The sequence below is a fragment of the Coloeus monedula genome (genome assembly GCF_965178545.1).
Source record: "Coloeus monedula genome assembly, chromosome: 20".
NCBI classification, from domain to species: domain Eukaryota; kingdom Metazoa; phylum Chordata; class Aves; order Passeriformes; family Corvidae; genus Coloeus; species Coloeus monedula.
Window position 1 is genome coordinate 3,620,187 of NC_138800.1, and position 14,580 is coordinate 3,634,766.

At 45.0% G+C, this 14,580-nt stretch overlaps 1 protein-coding gene across 1 annotated transcript in view; it reads right to left on the bottom strand.

The window, feature by feature from the left end:
- LOC309580564 (sphingosine-1-phosphate transporter SPNS2-like) overlaps positions 1 to 14,580 on the bottom strand; it is a 134,741-nt gene that overhangs the window by 18,866 nt on the left and 101,295 nt on the right. The window contains exons 10-11 of the mRNA XM_082294628.1: positions 12,343 to 12,441; positions 923 to 1,086 (exon numbers count right to left, since the gene is read on the bottom strand). Coding sequence (XP_082150754.1) covers positions 923 to 1,086; positions 12,343 to 12,441 — 263 coding nt within the window. The remainder of the gene's footprint in view (positions 1 to 922; positions 1,087 to 12,342; positions 12,442 to 14,580) is intronic.

Here is a 14,580-nt window from a genome sequence, read left to right on the forward strand (position 1 = left end):
CATCCATCTGATAAGACAGTGTGAGCCAGAAAGTATCCCCTAAGCTGTTCACACACTTACATCAACCTCCAAACACCTAATTTTCCTTCTAGCTGTACTATGCTTAGAGTGATATTCCAGGGCCCTTCTCCTTAAGGTAAACCAAGACTCCCATTCTCCATTGGGGAAAAAGCAAAGGCAACTTACAGTCAACACCAGACAAGTCACCTACGCACGTATTCAGCATGACATTACACACAGTAACTCTTATTTTTCAACAATTATGAGAAAGAGACTAACCCCAGAAGTTTGTATGTCATGTGGAAGCGTCTTCTGAATTACTGTAGTTGCCAACCGTGAGATGATCCGAATCGGTTTCTTTACTGAAAAACAGTAGCTTTTTTTTCACAGAGCTGCAAGAAGGGACTGGGAAAGACTCTTTATCACAGCAACCCTTGAGCGCACATGTTCCCACACACAGCTTGCTTCCTCCTTGCCTCATGTTCCTGACTGCCAGAGGTGGTGAGCAGGGCTCCGGGGATGGAGGTGGGCAGGTGCAGCCTCGACCACCAAGCTCTGGGAAGCACCTCCTGCTCCTCACCTCACACTCCACCGGTTCCAGCACATGGCAGCCCCTCACCACGGACAGCCCGGGCTGTGACATGCTCAGGCAAGGGTGTAAGGGGCCTGTGCTCCCCTCTGAGCCATGTGGCCAACAACTGAGATCCACCAGAGCAGAAGCGTGTAAAGGATGCTCAGCCAGCACGACCCAAGCCCCTGTGCTTCGTGCAGCCTCATGCACTCTGCTGAGCCCAGGTTCTTAACACACAACCCAACATCCTTTACCTGGAAGGACCAAGGCCAGGGGCAGAGTACAAGCATAATGTTCAAAAGAGCAAACAGGCTGTGGTGCCTCCCCGTTCGCAATGGCCAGGCTACTCACTGTTGTTCAGCTTTGGCTCGGTCACTTAGGAAGAAGAGGGCTGTGGCCAGGAAAAACATCCCTCCCAGGACAACGACAAACGGGCAGAGCATGAGCGCGTAACCCAGGCTGAGGAACTCCCAGACTGGGGACTCCTTTGTGCTTTGTCGTATCAGGTCGGAGATCTAGGAGAGAAGGGCAAAAAAATTAGTCACTTAGATGAAAAAGAGACACAGTAACAGTGAAGGGAACACGATTCCCGAAACAACCACCCACCAAACGTGTGAGGTTTAAAATGGAACAGTGTGTTCAGCAGAAGTTGAATGTCCCTTGCACCCTTCAGCCTTCCACACTGGAGCCTGGCAATTTATGCTGCGAGCAGCTTGGCAGGGGATCTCCTCTCCCTGTCACTCTTCTGGCCTGATCTAATATTCTTCCCACAGTCCTTTCCATGTTCTCCCAGGCTGCATCAGTGACAGCATCTGTGGGTGTCTGACCTTGCTGTACTTCCCAAACACCCTGGGGAGCCAGCAGGGCCACGCCGGTGTTGCTCAGTGGGTGAGGGAGTGATCAATCTTCTGCAATTCCTATCAAGTCCTGCTTACTCCCATGTCTGACCTACCTTTCAGCAAAGGGAGGTATTAAATTCCATTTCTGTGTACTGAGTGGGAAGGGGGGAAAGGTTTTTCAAAGAACAAAAAACCAGAGATCCCATCTGATTTGGGGAAACAGAACTTGAACATGGGGGGTTTATGAGGTATGGGACTCATTCCCTCTTCCAACCTCCCAAGCTTGAAGTGTAATTGTGTGCAAGACGTGGCTCTGTCCCAGGCTCAGGTAAGGGGCTGTGCTCGCACTGCACACCACCAAATTTATGGATTAAGGCAACCTGTGCCTTCTGACAACCAAAAAGCATCATTACATGAAAGTGAACACAAATTTACACCTACACAAAGGAGCAGAGACATGTAACAGCATTATTTAGTTCATTATGAAAAGCTTTTGCTAGAACTCAGTAAAATTTAATGCATGTCTGTAGCTAAAACTACCATATTCACTGCATATTTACTGCCCAGCGAACAACTTTGCTTTCCATAAATCCAACAGAGAAGTAGCAGCAGTTGGGGTAGGTCTCAAGGCATTGGGTATTTAAATGTCCAGCTCTGGTTTTATCCATGACCTTTTGTTGGGGGAGAAACACTAGTTTATACCAAAAGACTGCAAGGAATTTGCAACATAAAATCCTATTGCTGTGCACACACGCAAATCAGTTCCAGAAATAGTCAAAGCTTGTGCAGCAACTTTAAACTGCCACATTACTGGTAATGGAAAAGTTGGAGTCAAACACAACCTACAAGCAAGTTCTGGCATTCAAGACTTAAATATTGACAGTGAAGAGAGGAACTGTGACATGCAGGAGAAATCACCAACTCACACTCTGCAGAAACCTGGAAGGTAAATGTGTGTGAAGAGATGCCTCAGCAGAGCCAAGCACAACAGAAGGTCCCAGAAGGATGATGCTCATGGGGACTCAAAAGAACAGGTCACTGGGTGTGTTTTAGCAGGGAGACTCTGGAGCACTGGAGGTCTCAGTGTGTTTATGCCCCTCTCACAGCTTAGCCTGGCTCCCATGGAGGGACGGAAAGGAGGAGTTGCCAGCCCAGTGCTGGAAATGACACCACTGCACATGTTGGAGCTGAGGTCTGTCCTACAGGATGGAGCCCTCTCAAGTAAAGGGGAGTGAATTAACACTGGAAGAGTGTAACTACAGAAAGAATTGAAGGGTTTTAGCCTGATTTCTCTGTTTCATTCCCTGCCCTAGAAAGGATGAGGAGAAAATTTCAGTGCTTGGGATATGGAAGAGTTCTAGTCCTCTCAAAAAGAACTTTATTCACAGTGTAAAAGACACAAAGAAAAACAAGAGTGCTACAAACAATTCTCATGTGAGACTGAAGGCAAATAACACTGACCATTAGTCTGAGAGATTTATTAAAAAATAGCAACAAGACTTGTATGTGAAAAGAATGCACCCCCAAAAAAGCAGCAGAATGTTCTCTGCACCCAGGAGACAGGGACATCAGCTGGTCATTAATTCCCTTTTGTATCCAGACACCCTAACTCCAAACATTTCCCTTACTCTTCATTATGAACCAGAATTTAGCATTGAGTCAACCACTCTGTCAGGCTGCAATAGCCAGAATTGAAAATATTCTAAAACAGAAATCTAGACATTCTAAACCACTTTTCATTTTTGGGAATGGATACAATTATTCTCCAAAAGGACCAGACAATAAATCACTTGACAAATTGATGTGATAAGTCAGCAGCAGAGGATGAAAAGCCAAGCATGTGCTCCTGATTGCTTTCTTCATGGATGGCATGACATTCTAGGCTAAAAACCAGCTTTGAAAATGTAAAGCCTCCAACAAATAAATCTCCTAATGCAGTTTGTCCCACACCTTCCCTTCTAAGGCACTGTGTTGGCATTTTATAGCAACAAATCATGTTATTATTAAATCTGCTGTATTTTTCATTTTTAATCAAACACGTTCTGTAAATGCACAGTTTATAAAAAAAGGTCTTTCCTCCCTTTCGAGGCATAATTCTTTCCACCAAGCCTCCTGGGCTTCCTCATCCAGGTTCCATATAATTCCCTCCCCAGTGTCTTCATCTCTTAACTCCAGAATTTTATCAGGGCCCAAATATATGTTTTTGCTGTTAAAAGTTACCATTCTCTGTTTTTTTGTTCCATTCGGTTACAAACCACCTGCTAAGGCTGGAACTTTGGCATCTCCCCTCAAGAGGACACAGAACACAATTACAGACCTGGGCTCCAAGAATGACACACCGTTTGCCAAATGGTCTGCTTTGTATTGCCAATTTTGGGCTTTCCAGGCTCCTCGCAATGACAGCATCCTGAGCCGGCCAACTGTGATTTGGCAAGACCCAATCAAGCATAATTTTTGGTGTCTTCTCTCTAACATGAGTAACAAACTGCGGGGGCTGTGCGTGGCCAGTGCCAGCTCTGCAGCACAGAGTCATGTGTGGGATTCCTTCCTTTGTTTCTCCAGCTGGGAGATGGCAAAAGGCTTCAAAACATTTATGCAGAATGTGGGGGTGGAAAATAAGAAGGAAGTCCCGTTGCTGCTCTGCAGTCTAATCACAAGTCTTTGATACCAACGTAACTATGAAAGTTCATATCTCCTCCCTCGCTGTGTAGCGCAGAGCTCAGACCAAGAGGAATGACTTTGCTAAATAAACCTCAGCTTGAGGCATTTTTACAGCAGAACACGGCCGGCGTGTGCTCAGCTGGTGGCAGCCACTTGGATGGAGTCCAGCTGGAGACAGCTCCTGCTTTCCGGAGAACCAACAGTGCAGCTGCAACGGGCATGATCCCAACCCCAAATCCCCAACTGTGTCTCCATCTGAGTGCAGGAGACAACAGAGGAACAAAGGGAACTTCGTTACTTTCTTGGGAAGCATGTGGTGTGTGCTTTGGAACAGGGGACAGGCCATGGACACAGTAGAAGCCAAGGTGGGCTGAAGCCCAAGGAAGGCATCTGGATTTTGTGTTTTGTCTCTCCTGAACAGCCTGGGCAGGTAAATTAACTGATTTATTAATTACACAGTGTAATGGTAACAATCTCTGAAATCACTGTTTCGCTTCCTCTCTCTCATTGCCGAGTCAATATCTCAATTCCTCTGCAACTGGCTTTTCTAAATTTCTGATGTTGCCACTTGGGCACAAATCCTGCTACATGAAAGGGTATTTCTGGCACATATACCTGATTTTCATGACTACCAGTTTGATACAAGCCAGTGCTCCCTGGCTGATCACTTCAGTACAGTTCCTTAACACAGTATTCCCTGTAACCCCACAATGGTTTGGGATCCACCCACTCTGAAGTCAGAGTGAGTGTGAAAGGTTTCTTTGATTTTCTAAAAAAATTGAATATGAATGCAAATGAAGATGACAAAGCAAAAATGAGGGATTTTATAATGTAAACAATTTGCTGGGCCTGTGGGGGAGCAGAAGCATTTACACTGTGCTAAATGGCTTAAGGAACACTTTATAATAAGAGGAAGTAAACCTGTTTTTTTAAATTATATTTTCCACCTCCCAGGATGATCAGGCTGCATTAAATACATGGTGCTGCCTTGAAAAAGGCTGCAGTAAATTGAGATGCTCCATAGGGGTGCTGCTTGCAATGCCAGGACATGGACTCAGTACATCTGGAGTCAGAGCAACATCTGCCCCATTTGCCCTAGAGAGGGTTAAAAGTCTCTTTTCTTCAAGTCATTAACTGCCTTTCTCTCCAGTGTGGTCTGCCCAGGGATTTTCTAAGTTAACACTGGACTTTCTCTGATCCCAGAGGGAGATGCCTCATACCATGGGGAATGTGGAGGAACTCCCATGACAGGGCGCAGGCAGGTGAACTTGTAGGGATGGATGGGGGTGCCCATTCCCATGTAGAAACAGGTCTTTGGCACAGGTCCTTTAGCAGCACCCCTGTCCCCACTTCTCCTGCCAGCATGGGCCCCTTCCCTGTCCGTACATCCCAGGAAAGCGAAGGGATTCCTTGTGTTAAAGAATCTGGACACTTCATTCTGAAAGGTGCTCAGCACCATGAAAACTGCCTGTCTTGGGAGTGTGCAGGATCCTTGTCAGCTCAGAGGAAGAAAACACTTATTTAAGGAGGTTTTCAGTGCACAGAGGAGTAGCAGAGCACATGGGACAGAGCTTGAAATACTCAAGTGCAACAATGACCTGCTCTGGATTTCTGGGCTTTCTCTAATGAGATACTTTCACATACATTAAATATTTATCGAAAGTACCGAGAACTTGTACATCTAACAAAGTCATGAACATGACAGATGCACAGAGCTCTGGAAAAAGACCAAAGCAGGCTGTGAACCCTTGGCACAGAGCATTTTATAGATGGGAAGTCATTTGGTACTTTACTGGCAGACTTAAATCTTGTCTGTTGCTGAGTCGTAAGAAGTGGGAAGCTTGTTAGCTCGTTGCAATGAAGAGATAAATCCCATGAGGATTGGTCTCCAGGTGGTTAATTCTCCTCTTATTTTGCAGCTACAGCTATGTCAAAGATTTGGCCTTTCAGTGCACTATGAAAAAGGCTTTTAATTACTCAGTCAGGACCAGAGAAATCCTCAACTTAAAGTTACTCCCTGAAGAAACAGGTAATAAGGATGAGGGGCTGGAGGTTCTCATCCTCACACTATTTCCCTGGCAAGCACAGCAGATGTTCAGACTAGCAAGGCCAAGTCCCATTTTACCCACCACAGTGTGGGTCATACACAAGCAGGAACATGGGAAGAGATCTCTACAGGAGGAGTGATGCCATCAGGGTTACACCACACCTGTCAAGCAGCTGGGACTTGGTAAAGAAAGAACAATAAAAACCATAAAGGTGTATCACATTTCATCTACCAGCTCTATCAGGGGATGGGAGATGCTGCTTATTCAGACTCAGGTACACTATATCAGAACATGCTGTAAAAGGCAACAAGATAGAGACCTGTGTTCCATCCTCAAGAGCAGTGGAATATCTCCTGATGGTCCATGAAACAGAGAGCGATGCCTGTCAAAATACTCAGGAGAGTATTTTGCACATTTTTGTTACAGGACATTACTGCCTTTTTGACCTCAAGTTGATCTCTTACCCTGCTTTGACAGGAGAGTCAGGACTGTGTAACCACCAGCAAGCACCCAATGGGCCATATTTGAGGAATGGCTGCATGGGTCAGACAGGAACAGAACACCCAGACTGCAACATCACAACCCAACTGGATCCACTTCATTGCACTACCCTGTTTTTAAGTCAGACAGAAGTGGATTTGACTCCCAGTGGGCTGTGGCCTGTTTTAATCTAGCAAACTAAACTGGAAAAAGTGTTCTTCCAGAGTAAGCATGTCCTACTCTGAAGCAGCCACAGCATTTTAAACCATAAAATATGAATTTTAAACCATAATACATGAATTCTGCTTTCTCAGGCAGGCAAGTCTTTACACATAGAGCTACTTTCCATACAGATATACTTGGTTAGGTAAACACCTTCAAACCAAATCAACAAAAAGACTGTTTCAAACTGGGCCAAGACGCTGTGAAATCTGTGCCTCCAGTTAAAACTTTCATTGAAAAGTATCTTAATTGCTGCATTTACTACTGTTTTTCTTGCCTTGCCCCTAATGAAATGCTTATATGCCTGCCCTGATACTCTGCACCAGGGATAATTAACACTGCTCCGCTAACTACTTGCTGAAGAAAGGTCATTAGCATTCTTGCTGCTTAAATAGCTCATTAGATTTATCAACCTGCTCACAGGAAAGCTGGGGAAGGGAGAAAAGTGAAGGGTGTCAAGGCTACCACAGCTCAGCTGGCCTGCAGTGGCTGGAGGTGGTGTCCCTCCAGTAAAACTGATACAGCCCAGGAGGGCATGAAAGATGGGAACCACCATCAGAGGAGGCCAGGGAGTAGGTTTTAGCCCACCAAAAGGTGCTGGTGGAGGAGAGCTGATCTTTGGCACTTTAGAACTCCCTCCTCACAGGTTAATGTTGCCAGGTGACAAGCAGATACACACTGGTTTCCATCCCCAGCCTTCACAAACAGCTGCACAGAGAAGATGAGAGAGAGTTTAAGCAAACAGGAGAGCAAGCAGCACCAGGGCAGTGTGTGCCCACAGCAGCACCTGCCTGGCACATGTAGGGAGAGCAATGCCTGCTGCAGGTCCTGTTGGCATCACAGTCAGAGTCAAGGCAAAGGTGAAGAGGCAAGTTCTCAGGTAGGAAGCAAATTACAAACTTGGAGGAAGGAAGGAAAAAGTCCCAAGACAGCCTTGAAATAAAAACCCCCTTTTGTCTGTGCTCAGATTTCCAGAAGCAGAAGAGCAGTCAGGAAGTGGAGGGGGACACAACAAGGAGGATGATGTAAACCCTGAGCAGGGAAAACAGGTTCATGCCTCTGTACAGATGGACACGGGAGCATGGATTTACAGTTGTTTTATTTTAAAGGGCAACCAAGACCTAACCAGAATTAGTGATATATAGAGCTGGAGCTGTGATGCAGCCTGAGAAGAGTTAACTATTTCACATGCTGAGGCCACCTCCCTCCACTTGCTCTTTGGAGTCTGAAATGCTGTCTAGGGCAGCAGTTGAATTTTTATCTGATACTCAACATGAATGGTGGGATTTAGGGCATTTCTCTTAACTCTTCTGTGCTCCAGCAATCACGTCTGCATAGTGGGAGCAGTCAAAGACAGAAAAGTACAACAGATATTTGAGTGTAATGCACTGAGCAGGTGAGACTTCTCATCCATTGCCTCAAGAATAAAGCATGGATTGACACTGGAGTTGTTAAAAAGGAGTTATTTAAAACTCTGCAGGTTGGTTATCACAAAGGTCCTGAAAAAAGTTACAGCTCTCTAGGAATAAAAGCTGTCTCATCTACTGAAATACTGCAGCAATGCCTATTCTTATTTGTAAATGAACAGGCAGTGCTGATTTACAGTAATTGATCTCAGAGCTTGCCACTTAGTAAAGCTTTATGCAAATTCCAGCAGCCACCCTAACGCTGCATTTGCATAACTCCTCTGTAAGTCAATCTTAACCCTTTTTACTATAATAAATTTGATCAATATTTAAAGAGACATGAAAAACAGCCACACATATGTGCTCCCTGCCACTTAGCTGTTAAGCACTAATGTGTATTTGGTGCTTTGGGTGGTTTAAGGAGCTGCAGTGCAAGATTTGGAATGGGGTGAAGTAACAGAAAGTCTGAGTGTGACCTTGAGCTCTCTGGACACACTACAGGGGATGGCAGCAATTGCACACCTGAGGCTGTGGCTGATCAGCACCTTCTATGTTCCACACGGGGATTTTAAGATCAATGCAATATTTATTGGTATCCAGCAGCAACAACTGCCTGCCACAGCTCAGCCCTACAAGGACAAGGGTCGCCAGTTCTTTATAAGAGCACTGCTAGAGGGAATCTCACTATAAACTCACCAAAACCATGTAGGATTCCAGCCATGTTTGATCAAAGCACTGATCATTTAGTGAGGGAACTTCAGGGGGATTCTGTAAGCAGTTGGAAGACACAGCAGAACTCCAGGATCCTGGGTGAACCCAAGTGATCAGGAGGCTGTTTCACCCATTCTGAGCCTGACTGTTACCACAGTGCACAGAATCACAGAATCATTAAGGTTGGAAAGAGACCTCTGATATGATCAAGTCCAACCTGTGACTGAATACCACCTTGTAAACCAGACCAGAGCACTGAGTGCCATGTCCAGTCATTCCTTGGGCACCTGCAGGGCCTTCTGCTGCTCTTGTTCAAAACCTACCCCCTGCTCTTGGTCTGCCTCGTGAAGAGTCTGGTGTCACAGCAGTGGGAGTTGATGCCCTCAGGGTGGAGAATCCCAGAAGGGTTGTGGAAATCAGGTTCCCAAATTTCCCTTAAATCCAGCAGGAGTAGGTTACTCAGCCCTCATAGACTGCCTTGAAAATCCTGGTCAGACTCTGAGCCCCTTCTGCAATCTGCCCAGGTGAGGTTTTAGTGCTGCAGGAAGGTCTCCATCCTGTATTGCAGCTGGAAAATTCCTGTGGTTTTTAACACCCAGGTTCAGTGCTTGCCTTAGCTCTGGTGCAGAAGTTGGCTGTTTGTCATTTCACTTTAAATAGTATTTGTTTTCCTGTGTTATGTGGAGTTGTAGTTGACCTTTCAATCCTGGTAGCAGAGGGAGGATGAATCAGCCCAGCCAGAGAAGAGGCTGCACAAAGGGATGCTGGCTCCTTCCATGACACGAGTGCTTCACTCCTTTTCTGCACAGAGCCTTGGACCTGCACCCTCTCCTCCCAAATCACAAGTGCCCAACAATTACAGCATTAGAAAAGGATAATTCAAAATAATAACTAATATTTTCCCAGTCTAAAGAAAGCCTAAAGCTGTTATTAAGTTGGGGCTATGCATATTTCAGCCAAGAATCCTTAAGTAACTCACAACTTGCTTTATCTCTGAATACCAGGAGGGCAAGGCACATTGCTTCTACAACCAAAGATCTTTATTTAAAATCTATGACATTAAAGACTCCCAGGCAACTTTCAAGAATAATTGCAATCATCCAGGGTCCCAGGTATTCCTTCTGGACATCCCTCTTATGTAAGGAAAAGGATGAACATGCAGCAGAATCACCTGAGCCAGCCTGGCCTGCCCCAGCCCTGCCCTCATCTCCAGCCCCTGTCCTGCCTGTCTCCTTCTCCTCCCCACATTCCCCACGTCATCGGCCCTGCAAGAAGCAGCCTCTCCTGCAATTCCTTTGCACTTGCCAACTTCAAGTAATTTCTAAAATAAGATCATTTCTCCCCAGGTACCCAGAATATTGAAGTAAATAAAGAGTAAGCTAAACTGTGCATTTTTATTCTCTTGAGAGATTTCTCATTTTTTTGGTCTTCTCAGTCTTATCTCCATCCTCCTTTTCCCATGTGCTTCAGAGGGCTACAGAGCAGCCATAGCACTGCCATTCAAGAGTAAACATTTATGTATATTTAAACAGATATACTCACAAAATTAAATATATATAAATAAATGTGTAGCTACACACACCGGAGTCTACAGGATGAATAGATAAGCAATGATGGTTCTAAAAAATAAAAAAGCCCCACAGCACCCAGCAGCTGTGTCTGGGCTGGAGGAGCACATCAAAGTCCTGTCTCTCAGGTGATGGGACCAGTGAAGATCCCAGTTACATCCCTGGGTAGCAGCACTTTCAACACACCATGAGCAGGGTCAGCTAGGGATTTTTGTGGAAGCTACTATATTTTATAAATGATGATCTGTGATCCCTGAAACGCCATGCATCAAACTCCACAGAAGGGAAAAGACATTTCCCCAGTTCATCCAGATTTCTTCTCCTCATTAAATTTCCCAGACCTTTTATTTTCAACTGTGAATATTCTCTGACTGCCAGATTTTGGAGCTTGGTCTCTTGTTCTGTTCTGCCATAGGATAATGGTGGCATAGAAAGGGAGATCCCCAATCAGACCAAGTCCAACCACTGAAGCAGTCACAGAAAGGAACCTGAAATGAACACCCCAGGAAGGAATACTAATAAAAACCCCTGGTCGGGCACTGACCAGGCTCCTCAGGGAATGGTCACGGTCTCAAGGCTGCCAGAGTTCCAGGAGCCTTTGGACAATGCTCTCAGACACAGGGTGGGATTGTTGGGGTGTCTGTGCAGGACCAGGAGTTGGACTGGATGATCCTTGTCAGTCCCTTCTAGCCCAGAACACTCTGTGGTTCTATGATTTACTGTCATACAAACCAGGTACAGCTGTGTGCTGCTGCCCATAAACAGGTATTTGGTTTCTGAGGTCAGTTAACAGCTAAACACACACATGACTCTCTTCCAACCTAATTTCTATCTGCCCCATGTGCACACCACAGCAAGAACTCTTTACAGAGCTACCTGAGAGCTTTATAAACACCTTAGGCTAAAAAAATGTGGAAGCTTATTTCCCACTGTTGGAGAGGATGAAAGTTTGGTAGGAAAGTTTCACAGGTATGTAGGCTTGGCAGAAAGATCTCTGAATGTAGAAACTGAGGATGAGATAGAAATGGAAGCAAGTTTTGATATAGAGTAAAAGATGTTTTGCTGAAACACTGAGCACTGAATAACTGAGAAGGCAAAGGTTGGAGATGAGTTGGAAGGAGATTTTTATGAATAGGACAAAGGTATGTGACTACAAACAAAGACGTGTTTTTCACCAAGTAAGTAAGTCTCAAGAAGAGCATAAGTCAATAGAAAACATGTCTTTACCAAAAAGAGAGATATGGCAGGCAAACAAGAGATGTTGATGTAGCAAGAAGAAGAGAGGTCTGAGAATTTTCCATTGTAAGCTTAAATTGTAACTTACTCTTGTGATTGGATAATAATGACTATAATATGGTGATGGTAGTAGCTATGATAGGCTCTAGGCAAATGTAAAGGTATTGTGTATGGTGCTTATTGGTTGTTATGTGTTAAGATACTCTGCAAAGAAAAGTATCTGATGCTTTGTAACTTGAACAGCAAGCGGCTTCAGGTATGCCCACAGCTGGAGCTGGCAGCTGTAGGGCTGGCTCTGGATACCCACTCCCTGAACTGCTGTAACTTCACCTGTGCAATAAACAGCTTTCAAGAGAGCTGCCTGAAGTGCAGACAGCCTTCGTGAAACTTTCTCCTATACCCACACCCAAGCAGTCCCCCCCGGTTTGAACTGCAGCTCACAGCAACCCAACCAGGTAAAAAAAGTTGCACTGCTCTGCAGCACTTCCCATTCTGCTGACAAAGACAGGCCTTCCTTCCCAGCAGGATCTAACTTGGCATTTCAGATGAGCAGTTCGGAAACAAAAGCAAACCCTGCCAGAGCCTGCTGTGAGCACTTACAAATCCAATGAGATAAGGACTGCCAGCATCTCCCAGGAGGTGTGAAGTGAAACTCTGCAAGGCCACTGCGGTTGCACGGCGAGTTGGAATGACCACATACTGCAAAGAAAGGGAAAGAAACAAAAAAAGGTAAGGAAGCTGAAATAAGAACCTGCCCTTCTGTCTTGTACTGCTCAATTTATGCCCAGGGCAGCACAAAACAAACCAGCCACCCCAGACAGAGCCACTGGCCAATCCATGGCTGGCTCAGGCAAGTGGGAGCCTCAGATACCCTTCCTGCTCTGGAGTTCTCCTGTTGGCAGGTGCTGAGGGAAGGAAGCTCTGCCCACTCTGCTCCACTCTCAGCAGTGCTTAGACTATAAGCTTTGCCCACAAGACACTTTGCTGTTGCTCCTCAGACTGTATTTTGCTTTGCTGGTGGGGAGAACGAAATTTAAAGTTGCTCAACACCACCAGCCTTCCAATCAAGGACTGTGCTGTGACCTGGGATATTTGGTTTATTCCACAATAAAAGTTACTTTGTGTCCTAAACCATCAGCATTCTACATCAGTATGAAAGGTCACGGTCACGCATCCTCCCTTCCCACTCCATCTCCAGCTACTTTATATTTTTCTCAAAAATTTGTGATTCCATTTGTGAAAAATGACAAAGTCACGTTAGGAAAATTTTCCACAGCCAAGATACTGTATTTTGGTCTCTAATAGGACATGACACCCTTAGCCAGGTCATGCAGAATCAGTCAGATTACACAGGAGCAGTGGAAAACAGAAATTACTTCCCCATGAAGGGACTAGAGCTCACAGATAACAGAGCCCTAACCATGGACGGGGATGAAAAATTAAAAAATAAAAAAAACCAGCAACCCCCGACCTGTGGAATGACCTTAATTTTAGAATACACTTTTTAGAGGCAGAAGAAAGTAATTGTCTCTTGCATAAATTGTTAAAGGCGCTGGCTAAGGACATCTGCATCAAGTCCACATATCCCGGTTTATAAATTGATCCTGTCTTGATTTAAAGGCTGGAAGTAATGAAGAATTCAATAGGTCTCTAAATCCAAGTGAGCTTTGTTTCTGCCTGTAAGCACTGAATCTCATTGTGCCTTTTCCTGTGGCTCTAACAGGAATGACTCTTGTTCAACTCTTTGGAGACCATGATCCCTTTTATTTGTCCACTTTCTCTCTGATGGGCTGTCTTCAGTCTTTCTTTAGAAGTCCTGCCTTGCCAGGATCCTTGCAATCCTTTCCCAAAGTCCTTTATTAATTAAATGTGACATTTCAGGACTGGCCCATCCCCAGCCAGAGCTACACAGAGATCCTTTACCTGAGCTGACTGGCAGGGAGGACTCACTCAGGGCACAGGACTAAAGCACATTGCAGTGCTTGAACAATTCCTCACAGGGAAGGGGAGTTGCCCTGTCTGCAGTGGAAAGAATTACCATAAAAACCAGAAACTAAAGAAAGAGCATTGAGAAAATCCACACTAGAAAAAAACTGATGCCTGTTTAAAATTATCATCTCATTCCAAGCACAGACAATTCCGAATTATGGGTAAAATTAGATTAAATGCTTTTCCTTAGGGTTTTACCATGTGCTTTCAGATGACCTGCCAGTTCTTTCATCCCTGCTTTGACAAAGCTGCAAATGCACACTGCTAATGCACTTTGATGCCACGTATTAAGCAGGCACCCTGTTCAACTTCTGTTGTGCAACAGAAGAGCAAGGTATGTTCAGATCCAGAGCAGCCACCCGGCTGTGGATGTCAGGCCCCGTCCTCCTTTTGCTTCCAGGAACTCAGAACACGACTTGAAGAAAGAAATCCCAAGAGGAAAATTAGCTCTAAACTTCATTAGAGACACAGAAATGTGCTGAAGGTCAGGCTGTGAACAGTAGGAGAGCCCCACAATTCATTCCCACTCCCCAAAGAGGCAGATAATGGATGCAACCTAGATAGATCAGACAGAAGAAAAGAAAAATTAAGAGTGAGTTATTTTTGTTCTTCCCACCTGGCCCCAGTTCACACAGGGACAGTGGAGAAGCATTCTGCAAGAGCTCTTTGGGAAAGGGCATCTGAGTAGATAAAGTGAAATTCTACCTAATTCGAGAGATGTGCATAAATATGAAACATGGAATTTGAAACCAAAAATATTTTTCTTTCTGTAAAGTTTATGTTAACAAATCTGGAGAAGAAAGCCTGCCTGGTTCTGTGTTCTATCCATTTTTGTAGCAAAAGGACAAA